The 14,090-nt window shown below is 49.6% G+C and overlaps 1 protein-coding gene across 1 annotated transcript in view; it reads left to right on the top strand.

Moving 5' to 3' along the window:
* The window catches only part of SPG7 (SPG7 matrix AAA peptidase subunit, paraplegin), a 28,749-nt gene that overhangs the window by 2,907 nt on the left and 11,752 nt on the right, over positions 1-14,090 (top strand). Inside the window, exons 4-12 of the mRNA XM_005496482.4 lie at positions 2,153-2,403; positions 2,977-3,116; positions 4,897-4,999; positions 6,493-6,618; positions 6,905-7,067; positions 7,716-7,889; positions 11,688-11,812; positions 12,961-13,063; positions 14,011-14,090. The exon at positions 14,011-14,090 is cut by the window's right edge and continues 31 nt beyond it. Of these exons, the coding sequence (XP_005496539.3) occupies positions 2,153-2,403; positions 2,977-3,116; positions 4,897-4,999; positions 6,493-6,618; positions 6,905-7,067; positions 7,716-7,889; positions 11,688-11,812; positions 12,961-13,063; positions 14,011-14,090 (1,265 nt within the window). The remainder of the gene's footprint in view (positions 1-2,152; positions 2,404-2,976; positions 3,117-4,896; positions 5,000-6,492; positions 6,619-6,904; positions 7,068-7,715; positions 7,890-11,687; positions 11,813-12,960; positions 13,064-14,010) is intronic.

Here is a 14,090-nt window from a genome sequence, read left to right as displayed (position 1 = left end):
CCAGGGGAACACTTGTCTGTGCTGTAATTATTGCACAGAACTCTTCAAACTGTCACCGCAGCCCTCGCAAAGATTTTAATCAGAGAGTTCACATTTGGGGTTAATGGCAAATCATTGCTTGGTGGAGACTCAGGAGCTGGAAGTATTCCCACAGCTGCTGCTTGCAAGTGTCACATCATCCCTGGGACTGGTTCCTGAGTGCTGTGGGGTGCTGGTGGTGCAGGGGGGATGTTGTGCTGCACAGACAGTCACGCCTCACCGCAGCTGAGAAATAGATGGGCTTGTACTTGATTAAATGAGACTAGAGGAAAGCTTGCTGTTGCCTTGCAACTTTCTAGAAATGAGGTTCTCTCCTGAAATTATTCAGCTGCAGGTTAAAGGTCCTAGAAAGATCTAATTCCTGGAAATGGGAGAAGTTGTGTCAGGGTGTCTCATAGGCAGCTTTCCCCTGGGTGTTTGTGTGATCACACCCCTTTAGAGCAGGTTATGGGTCTCCACTTGGTCTGAAATGAAATAGAGGAAAGTGCTCTAGCAGGAGCTGACTCTGACACCTCCAAGGAACTTGCACAACCACAGATGGACTTTTCCTGTCAGCATTCCCTTTCCTTAAGTAGTTTCTTTTCTCTGTAAAATCTTTTTATTTAGAACCTGCTCAGCTTTCCAGGATGTTGTGCAGACTTAACTCTTATAATATATTTTAGTTTTCCCTAATAAGACCGTAGTGGATGTCATCCTGCAGCCTTGGGATGAACTCCTGAGTGCTAACAAAGCTGGATGCAGCAGATAACACTTGGTGAGGGGATGGCAGGAGAGAACAAAGCGGATGGGCTGGACACGGAGCCTGAGCTTGTCACGGCCCTCTGAAATGATGACTTCTCTGCCAAGCTGCATTGTTTCTATTTAGGAACAAGCCTTTCCTGTTCAGAGTGGAGCAGGGCTGGGAAGCAGTGAAAAATGAGGCTGTGCCTCTGAAGGACAGAGGACTTTTTTTAGCAGCTGCCTGGGTCAGATGTTTGTCCCTGGGTTTTGTTGCAGCGTGCGTAGGGCCTAATTGGTGACGGGTGATAAATGCTGGTGTCAGGACATTTGTTATGAATTTGCAAATAAATCAAATCTGGGCTGCAGCACCGGTGCATTAGAGCCCAGTGGCACAGAATGAATTTATTTCTGCGTGTGGAAGGGTATTTATGTGTGCCATGGTGCTGTTGCTGTTAAATTGTATATCAAGAGCAAGTGTTAAATTATATATTGGGAACACTCACATGTGACTGGAAAGAAGAGGATATATTTGTTGTCATTTGAACAACTCAAACACTGGCCAGCAGCTGACATTGAACTGTGCTGTGACAGCCCTTTACAGCCCACAGAATTGTAAATTTGCCTGTGTGATGCAAAAAAAATAAGTGTTGTGAGACTAGAAAAAATATTTGATGGCAAATGGTTGAAGTAAAACATCCCTTTCCATGTGTCATTGCTTCAGTGTGGCTGTAGTACAATAAAAGTGTGGGAAAGCACATCCAGCATAGGAATTCCCCTTGGATACAGATCCTTAATGTGGGCAAGTTATCAAACCCTCTGAAACATGAGGTGAGTTGTATGGGAGAAAATCCAGGGAATTTGGTTAAGGCAGATGGATTTGCAGTGTATTTGTGTTCTGTGCTATCTCCCATTCTCTGCAAATGCAGGTATTTACTGAGGTAGTGAAAGCATTGCTGGAGTTGTGGTGCAGGTGCCAGGAGATCAGAGCTCACCTGGAAACAATAATGTGCTGTGGGATTTACCAGGGACACTGGGATTACTCCCAATATTTTCCACTGTGGAGCCATGTTGTATATGAAGTGAGTTGTAGTCATTCTGCAGTTTGATTTTTAGCAACAAGGATCCTGTGGCTTTATTTGACCTCTGTCCCAATGAGGCCAGGCAGGAGAGTGTCTCATTTTAGCCTAGAGTGATATTTGGTGGGATTTTAGTGGGTTTGGTGCACCAGGACCATGGGAGCCCAGTCCTTCAGGGGAAACCAAACATGCAGCACAAAATCCCCCTCAAAAGTACCACTGTGTTAATCTTTGCCATTTAATTATCCCTTCTTTGGGTGAGAAAACTCCACAATTACACACTAATCCTTTTTCCTCTGGTGCCTTTTTTCCTAAAGAGGAGGAGAAACGCAGGAGGAGGGAAAACCAGATGCACCTGGAGCGTCTGCGGGCGCTGCTGATCCTCACCTTTGTGGTGCTGATGCTTCGCTTCATGATCGGCGAGAACAGGGAGGGCACCAACATCTCCTGGAACTACTTTGTCAATGAGATGCTGGCCAAGGGGGAGGTGCAGAGGATCGAGGTGGTGCCTGAGAGTGACATCGTGGAGATTTATCTGCACCCAGGTGGAACTCCCCATGGCCAAGTTGTGAGTGACTCCCTACAGCTGGGAATGAGCTTAGATAATGCTGCTGAAGGGGACTGCACTAGTGGTCAGTGAAACTCCAGCTGGTAAATTTGCTTTAGTTCTTTTCTTTCTTGTGTTTGAAGTTCAGGGGGCTTCAAGCAACTGGAAACTAAGGCTTCCAGTTTGAATGGTAAAAAAAATTAATAATGGCCTGGGGGAAAAAATCCAGTGTATGTCTAAAATGCTGGAGAAACTGAGTTTTCTTCTAGCAGCTCAGTCTGATATGGGAGAAGGTATCCAGGAGATTGCAAACTCTTACGACTGGATTTTGTTTCAAAAGTTTTCTGCTGTTTGGGTTTGTCATGAGCATTCTGTCAAACTCCATCAGCCTTTTTTCCTACGACCAGAGCCTTCCTAAATTCACTCAGAGCCCTGGTGTCAGTCATCTGCTCCCCTATTCATTGATGCAGGGTCAAAGGGTGTGGCATGAGGCTAATTTTTCCTGACCTGTCCGTGCTGTGCCCCTGTGCTCCTTGCAGATATTGATATGTAATAAATAACATTTCCCTGCTGCTGTGGCTTGCCTGTCCCCAGAACGTGACCCTGCTCTACACCATGCGCGTGGCAAACATCGACAAATTCGAAGAGAAGCTCAGAGCTGTGGAGGATGAGCTGAATATTGATGAGAAAGACAGAATCCCCATTTCCTACAAACACCCTGGCTTTTATGGAAAGTATGATATAAATTTGTTCTTAGTGTTGCTCTTGTATTGGTGACAGCATCCTTTGCTTGGAAAAAAGTGACTTTTGGCTAAATGTTATCTAAATACAGGACAGAAAAGTGAGCTTGGATTTGGAGCATTGAATGAATGTTTCTGGAAGATAAGGTGCTTTAGATGTACATTAATGTTTGAAAAGTGAGGGTCTTAAGAATTCTGTAATTGCAACATGCAACAGGCCAAAATGTTTCAGGTCAGGGTCACTGAGTTCTTGTTCAGCTGAGCACTTTTTGTTCTCATAATCAACTATCCAAGTGCAGAGTGTGATAGAAATCTTGGCAATAAATGATGTTACAGCCTGGGCTGTGGAGAAGGCTGGGGATGCACTAAGCCTTCCTTCCTCATTGTAATGCTTTGATTTTCCCACTGGAGATGGCCAGTGTGTGTAATTCCTCCTCCCAGACACCTTGTAAAAATGTGAAGTTTGTGTCTGAATGGATACCTGGGCTGGATTTTGTCCTCTCATCAACATTTGGATGTTTTTAACATGTAGTTGAATATATGAAGATAAGCCTTTTTAACTAATCATGCAGTATGAGACCTCCAGTTCAAATTCAGAACTTGCCAATTTTTCAGACTTACGTGTAACAGGAAGAGAGGACTGAACAGACAATCAGTCCCCAACGCAAGCTGTTTCCCTTGCTCCTCAAAGGAGATTTTAAACCATTTTTTAAGAGCTGTGACGGGCTGTGAAGTCTCTCAGAAGACCTGATGAATGTCTGGAGGATTTGCTCTCAGTCTGGAGCTGGAGCCTGTGAGGTGCAGAGCCTTTGCAGGGCTCAGCTCGCTCCGTGCTGTGGGCGCTCAGGGTGTTTCAGAATTAATCCTGTTTGCAGAGCAGACAAACTGAAGGTGACTTTCAGGTTTCAGTGTTGCCATTGCATCTCTCACCGAGCAGAAACAAATGCAGCTGGGTATAGAGCTCCTGCTGGTCCCTTGCTTCAGTAAATCATCCCTCTGTGAGAGGTGGAACACACGTTCCTGGTGTAAAGATAAGCACAAAAGTGTGGTGAGGCCGGATGGTGGAGCAGAACAGGGGCCCACCAATCTGAGCCTGTCATCTAGCATAGGATCATTTTTCCTGCTCTTAGGAGCATCCTTTGTTTAGAGCTCACAGGGTATTTATCCTCAGCATGTTTGTCCTGTAACTGTGTTAGACCTGGGGTGTCATGGCAGCTCCCCATCTCCCTTCTAATGCAATGGGTGTTCCAAAGGATTCAGAAAACTGACAGTGTTGGTGCTGGAGCACTTTTTTTCTGGCATAAAGGACTCCTGAGTAGGATCATGCAGTCTCTTAATGGGAGACCCACAGAGTGGTTTCTGCCAGGATTAGGAGGGTTGGAATCCCTATTGTTAGCAGAGCCTGTCCTCTGCAGTGAGCTCCCTTTGGAGGCACTGCCAGCCCCAGTGGATTCTGCTCTGCGTGTGATCTTAGTGCCTGGAAGTCCTGCTTGTTTTAGAAGCAGAAATGCCTCTGAAGTGGATGGTGAGGTCGAATTTCCTCCACAGCTGTAGGCAATGTTTGCCAGTGTCCTCTGCTTAACTTCTTAGGTTATGTAATGGTTGGGGTTAGGGGTTTTATATATCTGTATAAAAACCTGTGAAAGTTCCTTGTTCTTAACCATGTCTGCTCGTTTGCACTGTACCCTAAATGTCCTTTAAAGGCAGTCAGGTCAGGTCATATTGACCAGGTGAAGCTGAAGGCTCCAGTTTGTTCTTGTCTTTGTCGTTTCAGTGATGTCCTTTCCCTGATAGTGACCCTGGTGGCCGTGTCCATGCTGTGGAGCATCTTCCGCCTCTTCAGGGTGGCGAGCAGGGCCGGCGGCTTCAACGCCTTTGTGAGTAGCCTGGCTTTGAGCATGCTTTGGAGCCTGTGGGGAGTCTTGGCTTCTGCTGGGTTATCTCCTCCCCTTCTCCCAGCAAAGTCAGTGCAGGATGAGGATGAACTGGTGCCAAGGACTCTCCAGCCTTGCCACACGTTGCATCCTGTGCTGAGCATCTCCCTGGCTGGTACCTTAACTGGCCTTAGCCGAGGTCCCTTCCCTCCCCAATGGCAGGAAGGGCTGAGCTCAGGGAATTTCAGTCCAGTTTGCTGTTTTCAAAGCTTGCTAATGAGCTGCAGCTGCAGATGGTGTTTTTCACTGGGCCCTGCCAACATGCCTCCCATACAGCCAGAAGTAGGAATTGCTGCTTTCTGCAAAATGGGTTCTCAATTTATAAAATATGTTCAGATTCTGGAGTTCATTATGTGTTGGCCTGTTCTGCTCCTGCCGCATGCCTCGCTTGCAACACCAGGCAAACCTCCTCCTCCTCCTCCTCCCCTCTCCCACCCTGGCCTGGATCAGCTGATGGAGCTGTAGGAATCAGCCTGGGGTGCTCTGTCCCTGACCGCAGGGATTGGGATGAAAACACAGTGAATTCAGTCCCTTGTTGGATTTCCCACTCAGTCTCCTCCGCAGTTCTCTTTTGGCTTTGAGATTCTCTTTGAACAAAAGGATGCAGCTGCTCAGAGAAAAGGAATATTTTAAAGAAGTGTTGAGTAATGAGGCCTTGAGGACTAGATTGTGTCCTTGCTTAAGTGGGGACAGCCAGGCCCTGAGTTTAACTCTTCCTTTGGATGTTTCTGAGGTCTCAGAAGCCATAAACTTTCTTCTGAAAGAAAAACCCTCCTCAGTAGCTGCTTTGAGTAGAACATACTGAGCAGTTATGAGTGGGATGTTTAACTGAATTCTTGTTTTGACTCTCGTTGTGGCTTCACATGCAGCAGGAGATGGAAACGTGGTGGCTGTTCAGTTTAAGAACCTGTAGTTTTGGCCTGGGGTGTTTCCAGCAGAAACCAGCAGCAACATCAAAGACTGTGCAAAGTGTCTGTGCTTTCATAAGTATTGGCAATTATTTACCACTGACAGTTATTTGCCATCAACACATATTCCTTGGAACTATGACTGTCCTGTGTGTATTGAGGATCAGAGCAATTAGAAATCAGGGAGGAGATCCCAAATCAGGTTTTGGACATCTGCATGTTTTTAATAATCATTCCTGCTTGGTCTACATGGAGTTTGAACTGGATTGTTTTGGGACTATGACTGCAAGTTTATTCTGTCTCTTCCCAACATGTGGATAAATAAGGTTTGAGTCAGCCATCCATCTGGGAACTTTCTCCAGAGCAAAAATCCATTAAACACCAGTGCTTTGGTGGGGACTTCAGTGGTGTTTGGTAGGGACATCTTGGCTGTCTCCCTGGGCTGGGCTGGCTCCCAAAATGTAGCAAACAGCTTTTCCAGGCTGTTGCCTTGTTCACAGTTGTTTGGTCCTTGTTTGCCTTCCCCAGAACCAGCTGAAGATGGCTCGTTTCACCATTGTGGATGGGAAATCTGGAAAAGGGATTGGCTTCAAGGATGTAGCAGGAATGCATGAAGCAAAAATGGAAGTCAAGGAATTTGTGGACTATTTAAAGGTATGTAAAAATAGAACAAAGCAAATATTTGCTGCCCTCCTTCTGGGATAGAGGGGTGACCTGGGGTGGGGATGCTCTCCTCTTCATCCTTCATGGTTCTGGGCAGCCTCTATTGAAACGAGCTCTGTATCTCCAGTTCCACAATGGGAATGCAGATGGAGCTGCTCCCGTTGGCAGCTCAGAGTTGCCCAGGCTGAGAACATTCTGGGGAAGCTCTGGGAAGCCCCAGTGTGGTGCAGGTGCTGGTGTGAGCTGTGGCTCTGACCCAGCTGTGCTGTCCTTGCAGAATCCTGATCGCTACCTCCAGCTCGGGGCCAAGGTGCCCAAGGGTGCCTTGTTGCTGGGCCCACCAGGCTGTGGGAAGACTTTGCTGGCCAAGGCTGTGGCTACAGAGGCCCAGGTGCCGTTTTTGGCCATGGCAGGCTCCGAGTTCGTGGAGGTGATTGGAGGTGAGGTGCTCTCGTTGTCTGTTGTGGAGGTGGGGGGAGCTGGCTGGGCTTCCTGCAAAGGACAGGGCTTGGCATGGGGAGGGTGAGTTGGATACTTAGACTGAAGATATAAAAGGCTTTCAGTGATGCAGTTCCTTAATTATGTAGTATCTGAAGTGCATTTCTGCTTGCTGCTTTCTGATAGAGTGCAGCTGTGGTCCTTCACCTGCAAGCATCCTCTCTGGCTTCCCTGTACCTATTATTAAAGCCCTTGACTGAGGCTTCCTTCCTTGTATGGAAATGCAGATGGGGAAAGTAGGGCCTCTCTGTGCCTTGGGATTTCCATCCTTCTCCTTTTCTTCCTTCCTCACAGATCTCTTGAGAGCCAGTGAGGGTCAGTATGCAGGAAAATGTTGACTATTTCTGCTCTGAGCTGTGGGAGGATCAGGAGGCCATGTTGGGAGCTGGGAGCAAAGCTCCTCTTGCAGCAGCTGTAGGAGTCCCTGCAGGTTTAGGAGCCCAGTTAACCCAGCCTTAGGACACACTGAGCCTGAGGACCAAACACGAGTTCTGGGAGGGTTTGTCTGGTCTCAGGTGTCTCACTGAGGGCCCGCAGTGCTGCTCTGCAGCTTTGCTGCCAGCTTTAGGCTCACAGTGTTCCCCCCGCAGGCCTGGGCGCCGCCCGCGTGCGCAGCCTGTTCCGCGAGGCGCAGGCTCGCGCTCCCTGCATCGTCTACATCGACGAGATCGACGCCGTGGGCAAGAAGCGCTCCACCAACGTCTCTGGCTTTGCCAACGCTGAGGAGGAGCAGACCTTAAACCAGCTGCTGGTGGAGATGGATGGTCAGTGTTTCTCCCTGCCCTGGTCTCCTCAGAGGTTCAGCTGTTGGCCTGTTCGTCTTTGCCCTGCTTGAACTTGCCTGGCCTCTGTGGTGTTGTCTCGCTAAAGTCTGAACCAGTCTGAGCCCATGTGCCCCATCACTAGTCCCTAAATCCAGTAAACTTTAACCCCCTGGAGTTTCAGTCCAGCTGGCCATTACATGTTGTTGGATACTTGTATCCAGTCTGAGGCAGGCAGTGGTTTAAAGCCTGTCAGAGTTTAGAGTTCAGCTGTCCTAAAGGGACAGAAGTGAAGTAATATATCAATTCTCCTGTCCACTGCCTTATGTTTGTGTTGTCTGCGTTGACCACAGGATCTCTGAGATGAGAGAGATAGGCTTTGCAAACAAGTCCTGGTTTGAGGCCACACTTGGGTTTGGTTTCTGGCTGTGGTGCACCTGGAATTGGCCCTTTGCTCAGACACCTCCACACAAAGAATGCTCCTTTGGCAGTCCTTAGTGCTGTCTCTGTCCAGGCCTGCAGCACTGACCCAACTTGCAATATTTCTGTTACTAAATCTTACTATTGCAGGGTGAGGAATAGCCAACTACCTGCCTATGAGGAAGAGTTTGTTTCATTTTTCCCTTCACTGTAACTGTGACTCATAGCTTGACTGTCATGTTGTCTCATCACACTCTTCATATGAAAAGCTAGAAGCCATCATGCACCAAAAACATCCCCAGACCAGGTTCCAGCTGCTGGCTCTGTACTGAGTGTTTCCAGTGAATAGACAGGAGAGGCCAGTGCTAACACAGCCCAGCAGCCCTGGCTTGGGTGAGTCCTTTTCTCCCCTAACAGTTTTAGGGTGAGCTGGCCTCTGAATGAAATGGAAGCCTGCATGTCTGTTCAGGACTGTGTAGTCAGTACATTCCACATCTCTAGCCCAAAAATGAAAATGTCTGATTTCCATCAGTCTGTAAAAATTAGGTGTGGTTTCCAGAGTGTTTTCCTGGTGAGTCTCAATGCAGAAATAAGGGTTCAGCTCAACTGGAAAGTGAGTTTAGAAGGTAAATATTATCCTCAGTGTGTACTTTATAGTCCCTTGTTTGCAGTGTGCTGCTGGTTTATTTTTAAATCTATATTATCTCATTCTTTATTCGTGTCTCGCACAGATCATGTACAGAGTCCTTCATTTTGCTCAGTGCTTTATCAAACACACACTAAAAAAAAACAGTGCAAGGAGTTGAGTGTCAAACAGGAGACAGCTGGCAAGGATGTCAGCCTGGTGCTGGGAACATGGGATCAGCAGGGATCCTGGCACGTGTCACTGGAGTGTGTCACCTAAAACAACACTGATGTGCCGTGTGCAGCACAGCAAAACAGTTCCCAGGTTGATGGAGAATGGCCTGTTTAGGAGGGGAGCAGTTCTGCCCCAGGAGTGGTGAGTGTTTGTAAGGAAGCCTTGAGTTGAAGGTTGAGAGCTCTGGTTGAGATTAAACTGAGGGCTGAAGGCAAGACAAAACCATAGACCTGAGATAGGTGTTAATTGGAGAAATAAAATGCACAAAAGCAGATCAGTGAGTCATCACTGATTGTTGCATTTCTGTGATTGAATGAGATTTCTTGGAGGGAAGGGAGAGCAAGGAAAGGAGGATCAGAGCTCTGCAGGGAGCTGAGTGCACCATGAGCTGCACGGGGTGAGTGCAGGCTGGGCTCAGTCACATTTTGGAGAAATCAGAGATGTTCCCTGAGCAGCCCCGGGTTCCTTCCCTCTGCCAGTTTGCTGTGAGCTGGGGAAGCACAGGCCCTGGTGGGAGAAGGGGAGGGGCTGGGGAGCCTCTCCACAAAAGCTGTTTGTGCGCAGGGAGGGAGTGACGCACAGAGCAGGTGCTGCTTTCAGCAGTGAATCTGCCTCTCAAACCGCAGACAAGCGGAAGAGCAATGTGACCCAAATCTCTCCTTGTTCTGCATGCTCTGAGAGGAGCTCTGGCAGTCCTGGCCTGAGCTGGGGCTTTGTCAATGGAAGTGCAGCGTGGTCTTTGGTAGCAGCTCTTCACCTGGAACCTCAGACAAGTTCTGAGCTGTGCCACGTGCAGCCCTGAGGCTTCCTTCAGGAAAGGGCCCCATTCAGTGCCACTGCTCCCAGGAGATGTCCAGAGGCTTTTGGAGGGTGACACAGTGTAACTCTGCAGGTGAGATGCCCACCAAGCAGTGTGTTGCTCAGTGGGCAGCAGGGCAGCTCAAGTAGACCCTTTTTCCCTTTCCTTTCTGGAGTGGTTCCTTTGTGACCCTTGCAGGAACTCTCTTTTTTTCAGGCTGCATTTTCAGAGCTGTCTCTCATTTGTTGCTGTGATGAGGTGTTGTTTTTGTAGCCTTTTCCTTTGGCTGATCTTTGCCTGTGACATGCCAGGTGGTGTTGCATTAAGCAAGTGGGGCAGAAGCTGATGTGAGGAGGATGCTCTCAGTGCTTCTGGTTTTTTATTTGTTCTAATAGTCAGACCTATTTTAAGAGAGTCTTCCCAGCTGCAAGGCAGATAATGCACTGTGCCATCTAATCCTGCCATTCCTGGAGTGCCTGCCAGTCTCTGCTTGTTTATCCCACTCCAGAGTGCAGTGTGATACACGCCTGAAGGATGCTGGGCTTCCTCCTCTCGGGCAGCTTATTTAGGCAGGAGCCTGCAGAGAGGGAGCACCAGGTCTGCTGCAGCACAGGCTGGCACAGCCAGTCCCCTGCCTCACCTGGAGCCTTGATCTGTGCTGAGCTCTTGCATGCTGACACATTTGGCAGCTCTTCTGCTGGAGCTGAGAGCTGAAACCGGCCCAGCTTACGTGCACGGAGCCGCCTCTCCACAGCGTGGGACTTGGCACAGGGAGGCACATGGGACTGTGGTGTCCTTTCCCTGGGAAGGCTGCTGTGTGCCAGGGCTGGGGAATGTGCTGGAAGCAGGTGACTCATGCCCTGGGGCCTGCAGGCACCTGGGGGATTGCAATAAATAACTGTGTGGGGCAGTGATTCCATGGGAGCTCTGGCTCCTCACCCAGGCAGCACAAAGTCTGCTCCTCTTTGCCCTCCTGCAGCTGCCAGTGCCCTGCCTTCCCTTCCCCAGAAATCCTGCCTGTCTTTGATGCCTCCCTTGAGGCTGCTCCTACTGGCTTGGCCAAATTCTGTGCTGGTAATCAGTGCAAAGCTCTTGGGTTGTGTTTTGTGTCTGGTGTGGGTTCTGCACAGTGCCTGTAAGAGGTGAGGAGGCCAAGAACAACTCGTGCTGTAACATGGCCCTTGTTGGGTGGCAAAGCTGTCCTCTCTCTGAGCAGCTCAGAGGAAAGCCTGTCCCTTCCCTGGTGGTCTGTCTGTGACTGAAGGCTGAAATAAATAAAAATTGAAAGGGCTTTCCATGGAAATTTGTGGAAAAGGCTGTTTCAGCTAGGAAATGCTGCTTGTACAATCTGGAGCTAAAGGCTCAGAAATTGACTTATCCTGGGGGTGAGAAGGCATCTGTGAACTCATCAAAACAGAGATTCTGGGCTCTAGTTGGAGCAATTTCCAAGTGTGGCAATAGGAAGGAGAAACTGAAGTCTTAAGCCAAGACTTAAATAAATTAAAAGGGGATTTCAGAGTATCCATGAGAACCAGGGACTGGCCTGGGTCACCTGGGAGGTTCCTTCCTAGCTTTGCTCCAAGCTGCAGGGGACACTCAGCCTCAGCAGCCCAAAGGGTGCTGTGCACACCCTCTGGCTTTGTGTAAAGCTGTGTATCCATCCCCTGCCTGCAGTGCAGAGTGAGGTGGGGCAAACCTCCCACCCTGCTCCTGGTTTTGGCAGGAATGGGGACCACGGATCACGTCATAGTGCTGGCATCCACCAACCGCGCCGATGTCCTGGACAACGCCCTGATGAGGCCTGGGAGGCTGGACAGGCACATCTTCATTGATCTCCCCACACTGCAGGTAGGTTCCACCAGCTGCCTTTCCTTCCTGTGACTGAGCTGTGCCAGCCCCTGCTGGTCTCACTGGGCTGGCAAGGCTGAGCTTGGTGGAGATGGAGATGTGGAGCCTCTGTGCTCCGAATCAAGGATTTGTGGTGCTGATGCAGTGGCCTGCTCCTCTGCAGTGACAGCTCACTCCAGAGGTCTGGAGGTCTCTGCTCTGGTAGAGCCTTGGCAGTGAATTCTTCTGTGAGGTTCCTTTTGCCATGCAGATGCAGAGTTATGCTTGTGTCTTCTCTTCAGGAAATTGGGAAGCACCTAATTGGCAATTGGCTGGTGTGAGAGCTTAAATTGTCATGTGCCTTGAGCACTGTTTGTTCTGTAGGTTTATTGCCCTCCCTATCCTTGTAAGGCTCCTCATTTTCCTTTAGGCAGCCTGTTAAGTGACTTTCTCCTTCTGAATGCTTTTTAAATCCATTTACAAGAGTCTTCCATGTCTGCTGTGTTGACATTTGTAGCAGAGTTCTGGGAATAGGCTCAGCTGCAGTGAGGATCTGTGTGCTGTGCCAGCACAGGCTCTTCCTCTCCCATCTGTGCTTCACTGTCCTCCGCAGAGTTTTCAGTGAAAATACCTTAAATGCCTGATAGAATCTGGCCCCGGAAGCATGAACTGTGCAGCTGCCCTGAAGGAGGAAGGGGAAAAACCCTGGCAACTGAGCCCATTGTTTGAGTCAGGATCTCCTGGACCAGCTGAATGAGTCACTGGTGGCTGCTCGCCAGCAGCATCTCACCCCCACCTCCATCTGGGAAATGGGTGCAGGCTGAGGAGCTGCTGGATGGGCTCTGCAGTTTGTGCTTTGTGCAGGTCCAGGCAGTCAGAGCTCCTTCCTGAGAGGGTTTGTGTGCTGGGGGAGAAGTGAAGAGAGATCAGAGTGACAGTGAGGAGGGGAGAGTGGCCCTGAGAGAGAAAGCTGTGACTCAGGGGGAACCTCGTGCATCTGTTGGGAATGTGAGAGCTGGGTGTTTATCAGGGCTGCTGGAGCACTGGAGCTCTGCAAGGAGAGCCCTGCCCTCTGCTGGCACTGTCAGTGTCCCTCACAGTGCCACCACCCTGCTCCCTGCCGTGACACAGGGCCCTGCTGTGACCCCTGGCCTGGCTGTTCTTTACAGGAGAGGAAGGAGATCTTTGAGCACCACCTGAAGGGCCTGAAGCTGATCCAGGACGGCAGTTTCTACTCGCAGCACCTGGCAGAGCTGACCCCAGGATTCAGTGGTATGATGTGTCCTTGGCTGCTCCTGCTCCACTCCCTGGGTGCTGGGGGTCTAACAGGGAGTTTTGGTCAAAAAGGGCTTTTTTCTCCATTTCTGTGGAAAACAGAAAAAAATAGTGGGAAGCTGACCAGCTGCCTGGTGAGCTCTGATGAGCAGTTATTCATGACTATTTTCAATCTTCTGAAATATGCAGGACTAGCAGGGTGGGGAGGTATTGAAAACACGCTTTTACAATGCCCAGGTGCCTAACTCCTAAGGGAAGGAACCAGTCATGCTCCTCTCAAAGCTGTTGAGGAGGTGCTGCACTTCAGAGGAGAGATTGTTAAATTGATTTATGTTACCAGGAAAGTGATGGAAGGAACAAGTAGGAATTATTTTGCTGATCAGAGTAGAAATTGGACAGCTCTGCCTGGCTCCTGCCTCGAGCCTGCTTCCAGGGTGGGTCCCTGGGAGCTTGAAACAGTGCTGAGCAAGGGGCTCCAGAGTTCCTGTTTATGTGGAGTTCCTGGAATGTCCTTTTGGGTTTCCCCTCTCCCAGGCCCCAGCACGCTGCCTCTCCGTGTCTGCTCTCAGCACCCCCCGCCACCATCACCACCCACACAAAGTGGGAACAGATGTTCCCTCTCTGCTCTCCGAGGCCGAGCAGAGCAGCAGCCTGTGCCAGCCCACTGCCCACAGCAGCCCTGGCCCTGGGAGCCAGCCTTGGCCCCAGCCTGCTCCTGCATTGCTGAGCTCTGTGTGGTGTCAGTGTTCCCTGCCAAAGCAGTTGTATTATTCAAATCCAACATCAACACCACGGGCTGGGGCTGCTCTCTGTTCCCAAGGAACAAAGAGCACAGCCTGTTTGGCTTCCTTAGGTGCTTCTCCACATTTGTTTGTGCCTGTTCCTCCTCTGGGTTCTGTGTCCCATTCAGAGCCAGTGTAACTCTTGTGAACTCGTGTCTGCAGGAGCTGACATAGCAAACATCTGCAATGAAGCTGCTCTCCACGCTGCCAGGGAGGGCCACAAGTCCATTGACACCTCCAAC

The sequence above is a fragment of the Zonotrichia albicollis genome, chromosome 13 (genome assembly GCF_047830755.1).
Source record: "Zonotrichia albicollis isolate bZonAlb1 chromosome 13, bZonAlb1.hap1, whole genome shotgun sequence".
Taxonomy (NCBI): Eukaryota; Metazoa; Chordata; class Aves; order Passeriformes; family Passerellidae; genus Zonotrichia; species Zonotrichia albicollis.
Note: the sequence above shows the minus strand (reverse complement) of the source record. Positions and strands in the feature narration are given on the sequence as shown.